Below are 7,136 nucleotides of genomic sequence, written 5' to 3'. Positions count from 1 at the left end.
TGGTGATCTTGAAGAGACCAACTACATGATTCAATCAGAAGATTTATTGAGTAAGATCAAGAGCAAAATGTTTGCGAGTTTAATATGTCTATTTATGGACTGAAACAAGCATCTTAATCTTGGAATATAAGATTTGATGGCTTTGATCAAAATGTTGAGAAAAATTACTTTGAGAAAGATTATATTTGAATTTGTATTTAAAATTTCATGAAAAAAATAAATTCAATATTTGATCAAATAAAATTGAAATATCACGTGCAATGCACGTGCTAAAAACTAGTAAATAAAAAATTGAGGGACCTCGAGTCTTGGGGCCTAATAAATCCACCCCCAATTGCCCAATTTTTGGTTTATAAATAAATTGGACCGTCCATTTTATGGAAAAGAATTTAGTTATAGAACCTTTTATTTGAAAAAAAAAATATAATGATTGAACTTTTAATCTTAAGAGTTTTTCTTCGTAACTTATTTATAATATAGGATATTTATAATAGATAGTAGAATAAGAGAAAAAAATCTAAAAATATGTTACATCTTTAAAATATTTGTAAATATGGATGAATTGACTAGTCAATCTTTGTTTTTTTTTAATTTCCAATTTCGCCCTCTCCTGTCTTGTTTTGTTGCACACTTTTTTTTTATTCCTTTTATTTTCTTATTTTCTTTGATTTTTGCTTCTTTGCTCCTTTTTTCATCATTTTCATTTTCTTTTCTTTCTCCAATTTTTGCTTTTTTTTTTTTTAATTTTATTCTTTCCTTTATTCGATTTTTGCTTCTTTCCTTTATTTTTTTATTTTCTTTTATTTCCTTCTTTTTCCCTCTTTTTTTCTTTTTTTTTTTTTAAATTTTCTTTTCTTTCTTCGGTTTTTGCTTATTCTTTTTTTATTTTTATTTTCTTTCTTTTCTCCGATTTTTGCTTCTTCCCTTTTCTTTTTCTATTATTTTATTTTTTTTTCTTTCTCCGATTTTCTACTTCTTTTTTTTTCTTTTTTAATTTTTCTTTCATTTCTCTAGTTTTTGCTTCCCTTTTTTCTATTTAATTTTGTTTCTTTTCTTCCTTTCTTCCGTTTTTTCTTTTTCTCTTACTCTTATTTTAAAAATTTTTCTTTCCTTTATTTGAATTTTTTTCTTCTTCCTTTTTTTTTTTTACAAGAATTATGAGGCTGAGTTTCCTACCCAAGACTTGAAAGTACTTAATTCATAAGTGACTTAACATCAATAAGCCAATCATCTGATTATATTTTCATAATTAATAACAACTTATAGAAATCTATGATTGATAGCCAACTTAGTGAATTTAATTAATAAAGTTGAATCTCGAACTAAAATGTAAGTGAAATGCCTAGAAGTTTTCACTAATAGCATGTTTATTAGTGATAGAAGCTATCATAAAAAAGAAAAGTGACTTTTAAATGTTTGGAAAGGACAAGAAAGTGGCAAAAAGGTGTTCAGTGACTATGATTGATAGAAGCTACTACTGACAACATGTTACCAGTGATAGAAGCTAACACTAATAGCATTTTATCGATGATAGAAGCTACCCGATAGCACGTTATCGGTGATAGAAGCTACCCGATACCACGTTATCGATGATAGAAACTACCACTGATAGCACGTTATCAGTGATAGAGAACTATCACTGATAGCATGATATCAATGAGATCATTGATAATATCTTATCAATGATGTTATCAGTGAAAGAATCTATTATTGATAACCACAATATGAGTGATGTTAGTGATACCGGTGATAGAACTTAGGTAATATCTATATATCGAGTTTCTTTAAAAGATGATAAAGTCTATCATTGATAGTTTTAAGTATTAATATTTCTAGGTTGATTCTAATTGATGAAAGTCTATCAGTGATAGTGACTGATAGCTGCTATCAATAATATCCATAATAAAATATTATCAATGATAGCTACTAAGGTAATCAAAGTTGATCATATTTATAAATCTATCATTGGTAGCCACTGATAGCCACTTATAGCTTAAGTATTGATATTTCAAGGTTGATTTCAATGGATGAAAATGAATCAATGATAGCTACTGATAATTGATAGCAAATTAAAAAGTTAATATTTCAATATTGTATTAATTTTTCTCAAATTGAAAGCTATCGTTGATAGTAACTATCATCGATAGCAATTGATAGAAGCTATAAGTAATAACTTTTAATTTGAGAAAATTGGGAATAAACGAACAAAATGATGGTTAGACATGAGTTTTCTATTTATGCAACTAGCCCTTAAATATATAGGTTTTAAAGTTCAATAACCATGGTTAACTTCTAATCTCATACAATTCTAGATCGGGCACAGGTTTCTCGAAAGTTAGTCAATTAATCGGCCTTTAAACGTACATTCTAAAATCACATCAATTGACGAGCTTTGTAACACCAACACTTTAATTCCCATCGCCGAACTCGATCACAAGCAATAACAAATGATGAGCAACACGAACAGCTTGATACTGCTTGGAAGAAAAGCACTCACCAATACCCAAACTCAAATTCTGAGCTTTCGTTACTTCCGTTCTCAAGCCGCCTCCTCCTCCTCGGCTCCCTCTTCTTCTCCTTCTGCACCAAACAGTAGGCTCTTTGTTGCAGGTTTGTGTCTCTTCCTCAATCCAGTCGCACAGTTGCGGCACCCACATGATTCAAATGGTCTTTACATTGAATTTTATCTTGTTTGTACCTGTGCCTTCCAGGGTTGTCTTGGTCGATGGACGAGAGATCATTGAAAGATGCGTTTTCTTCCTTTGGGGAGGTTACTGAAGGTAATCGTGAATGTTGAGTTTAAGCTTTTGATGTGTGAGTTGTAGTCTACATGTTCGACGAAATGTCTAGTCTACTTCAGACCTCAGTTCATCACGTGTGTTTCTGGGTTAAAACATTTTGCTTCGTTGACATTCATAATTCCAAGGATTTTCTTTTTAAACAAAATTTGCTTCATTAGAGTTTCCTGTTTTATGAGTTTTGTAACGAGAGACTTAGTGCCTGGTTGAAACTAGGAGACCAAATGAGTTTCGGATGAGTAGGATCAGGAGCATGTTGCTTTGTAGCATTTTACTGTGCTTCTGTGACTTCCTTGAAATATTGAGACTGCAAAACAATGAGAAATATAGAGATTGAAAATTCTGCATGAAGAATTGTGAAAAAATTTGATGTCCATTGGTAATCACTCTGGAACTTCAACCACAAAATAGCTTATGGGCATGGAGTTCATTTGCTATATTTAAGATGAAATTGGTGATCAGTGAACTTTGATGTCCATTGGTGATCAGTGATCACTTATCACTCTGAAACTTCACAAGCAAAATAGCTTATGCAGATGGAGTTCATTTGATATCATTGAGATGAAATCGAGTGGCTGCTGTGAAACTTTAGTGGTGATTACTTTGAAACTTCACCAGCAAATATCCTGTGGATTTCATTTGATATATTGTTAGGGTAAAATTCAATGACCACTGAAAGTTCAGTGATCCTAAACAAACTTTGACATCCAGTGGTGATCACTCTGAAACTTCATCAGCAAATTGCTTTGAGTTGAATTCTGATGTTAAGATTTGAATGGCTTATGTGTTCTCTTGACAGTCAGGATAATGTATGATAAAGACTCAGGTAGATCCAGAGGCTTCGGATTTGTGAACTTCACAAATGAAAATGATGCACAATGTGCAAAAGATGCAATGGACGGAAAGGCAAGTCATTAATTAGTAAGAAGTTGTGTGATACGGTTAATCTGTCGATCATAAATTACTCAAAGTGAAAGTCATCATGTCACTTGCAGGCATTATTAGGGCGACCGTTGAGGATAAGCTTTGCCCTTGACAAGGTCCGTGGAGGACCTGTTGTCGTTCCTCGACTTTCAAACATTGATAACGTTGTGGACCGAAGGTCTTGAAGCTTTTGGTATTTCATCTGCCTGTAGCATGTATATGTCATCTTGAACTGTTCAATTTCTATTTCAAAATTTGATTTTGAACCTTGACTTGGTCTTGCAGGTGTGGAAACTGGAAAGCAGTAGTGTGAAGAACCTCAAGGTAGTATTGTTTAATAATGGCAGAGAAATGTAATATCAAATCTCTTGTTTGTACGCTCCTATATCCAATTATTTGGAAGAAATGAGGGATCCAAATGTTTGTATCACTGCTCATGATTTTTCATTCTTTATAAGTCATGATAGATATTTCCCTTTTTCTTTTCTTTTTTTTTCCTGCTTAGAAATCTTGTTTCCCATCTTAGTAGTTTGTCCAATACATTAGATTTATTTGCCTTATTCTTATTGGAGTTTCTATTCAAGCAAAATTTTAGTTCTCATACGACTAGTGGCATTTTTATTCTTTGGCCTTTGTTAATGATTCCGTCTTCTATATATATATACTAAACATATTAACAAATTCTAGTCTAGTAATATTATATATAATTGACGAGTGTAAATTTAGACCATAAATTTACTTATTTTTTCTTTTTTTAGTTTTTTTAAAGATGAGATAGAATTTCTATTTCTATTTTATAAATAAGTTAGGAAGAAAAACTCTTAAGATTAGAAGTTCAATCATTATATATATTTTTTTATTGAACTTATGAAGAAACTATAGGTTATATGTTATATTGATATAACATATGGTTTTAATATATGATATGTGTATATATTAAATTAGTTATTACATATATATATATATATATATATAATTAATTAATTAATTAATTTAAAAAAATTAGTTTTTTTAATTAAATAATTTGGTCACTAGGGAGGGAGTTATTTGATAACTCCCTACCAATTATTTTCTCATTGATTAACGTGTGGAGAAGTAGGAAGGGCAGATATTTTTTCATCATCTTGCACTCTCATATAACACAAAATAGAAATTATTCGGTGTCTGGAATGCTCTCTCAAATTCGATATATATCTTCATCATCCCTTCCAAATTAATCTTGAAGCCCATAAAACTCTCAAAGATTCTCTCCCACACGAGAATAACGAGGTTTCTGGATGATTGTGTCCGAGCTTGGGTGTTGTGTTTTTGGGTGTTTCGTGAGTTCGAAGGGAGCTCGAAGTGTTTGTGATTTCGAGAGGAACGTGAAGAATGTTCGTCTTCAAGGGTATAAGATCTATTGATCCCTTCTTCCTCTTCAATTCCTGTGTAATTGCATGTTTAATTAAAACAAGTGTTTATGTTTTCGTCCTCTGTTTGTTCGTACGGGTAGTCACCTACCTCTTTCGATTTCATATTCTATTCTCTTGATTTTTTAAAAAAATTTGTGCATAGATTATGTTAGCATTGGATTATTTATTGAGTAATTGAGTATGTTGAAGGAGAAAATTCGGACCAATCACAAATCACCACGTCATTTACTAAGTTAATGACGAAATTCCAAAAATCATCAAGTTTGGGATCAATTAAGAGTTGAAATGTGTCCCAAATGGAAGTTGAAGACAAATGGATTGAGTAAAATTAATTTCGTTATAATTATTCATAATTATCATCTTAGCACATGCTAGTCTACATGTTTGTTGGCTAAACAATGTAGTCACAAAATTACTATTGTTGACTCATTTTCCATCATTTGAAGGTACAAGAGTTAGGGTGGGTTGTCATTTTTCTTCTTCTCTATATGGGTGATTTTTTAAGTGTTTCCATAAAGTACTAGTTCCACAAGTGTTACTGTTACATGCATAATCTTTACCACAATAGTTGCACTTGCACCTAGCTCCATCATTAGGGCTCACATCCATTTTTGTGAAATGATCCCATAAAAAAGTTGGTTTATTAGGTCTCTTTCAATTGGACTTAGGAGGTAGGGTTGGAATATCTTGAGGAATTTGGCTAACATTAGGAAGAGGAGGAGGAAGAAACGATATTTTAATATTACGGATACCACTTGCATTTTCACTGTTGTTATTCATCTATAAATCAATGAAACTAATAAACAACAACAAACTTACACTTACCTATAAAATTAAAAAAAAAAATCAAACAATCCATATGTAAAGAGTAATCACATATAAACAACCCATGTATAAAATTAAAAAGAAAAAAAGAAAAATCAAACAACCCATATATAAAGAGTAATTGCACATAAACAGCCATGAATAAAGATCAACCACATATAAACAACCTATGTATACAATAGAAATTAAAATAGTTAACTCATAATGAAGTGGTGATTCTGCCATGTCTGTCGTGAAAACTATAAGAAAGATCGAGTCTGTGAGAAATTGATGGAATAGAGATCGGGGCTAAAAGAGATCAAAGTCGGAGGAGATCGGAGCATGATAGATTGAGACTGTAAGAAATTGATGGAGTAGAAATTGGAGCCAAAGGAGGAGATCGGAGCGTGAGAGATCGAGACTGTGAGAACTGAAAAATCAATGGAGGAGTAGAGATCGAGATTATGACAGATCGAGAGCGTGAGAAGTCAACCGAGATTGTGGGAGGCATTGTTGAAGTTGGACTTAGGTTAAAGTAAATATACATGCGCACATGTGTGCACACATACATATATATTATTTGGGCGGGGTCAAGTTGACTCGACCCGAAAATGAAAATTTTAAAGATTTTTTAACCCAATCTAATCCAAAATAAAATCTAACCCAATCCGATAGTTCGGGTTGTTCAGGTTACTGAGTTTTTTGAACACCCTTAAGAATCTCATTCAAATTAAATAATTAATTATTTGAATCATATTCAAATAAATTAATTCTCCCATTATCTATTTAATTTGAATCTTATTCAAACTAAATAATTTATTTATTTATATGGATCTCATCCAAATAAATAAATAATTATTTGAATCATATTCAAATAAATTAATTCTCCGTATACAGTATAAGTTGAATTTGATTCAAATAAACTTTATAATAGATCATGTGATTAATTGTATCCAATACAATTAATATTCTCCCTCATAAATTTGAACATTTCAAATTTTCTTCCAACATATTTGATCCTTGTTGGTATGTGGTGAGCTAGCAAGGGGATCTTATAGACCTATAAATTATAAGCTCCAATGGTCCAAGATTATTTAATTAAACTCTTTAGTTAAATTGACCTTCATTCATTAACTATGTGGCGGAGTTGAATGGGTCTACCTTCGATAAGGGCAGCTAGGTTAGCATAATCCTGCAT

At 31.5% G+C, this 7,136-nt stretch overlaps 1 protein-coding gene across 1 annotated transcript; it reads left to right on the top strand.

The window, feature by feature from the left end:
• The first annotated feature begins 2,272 nt into the window (after positions 1-2,272).
• Positions 2,273-4,300, top strand: LOC120088804 (glycine-rich RNA-binding protein 4, mitochondrial-like). The gene is made up of 5 exons (XM_039046243.1): positions 2,273-2,610; positions 2,712-2,780; positions 3,598-3,704; positions 3,794-3,915; positions 4,008-4,300. Exons 1-4 carry the CDS (start codon positions 2,448-2,450, stop codon positions 3,905-3,907), a joined length of 453 nt encoding a protein of 150 aa, XP_038902171.1. The 5' UTR covers positions 2,273-2,447; the 3' UTR covers positions 3,908-3,915; positions 4,008-4,300.
• The last annotated feature ends 2,836 nt before the right edge of the window (positions 4,301-7,136 follow it).

The sequence above is a fragment of the Benincasa hispida genome, chromosome 10 (assembly GCF_009727055.1).
Source record: "Benincasa hispida cultivar B227 chromosome 10, ASM972705v1, whole genome shotgun sequence".
Classification (NCBI taxonomy): domain Eukaryota; kingdom Viridiplantae; phylum Streptophyta; class Magnoliopsida; order Cucurbitales; family Cucurbitaceae; genus Benincasa; species Benincasa hispida.
This window is presented reverse-complemented; position numbering and strand designations above follow the sequence as displayed.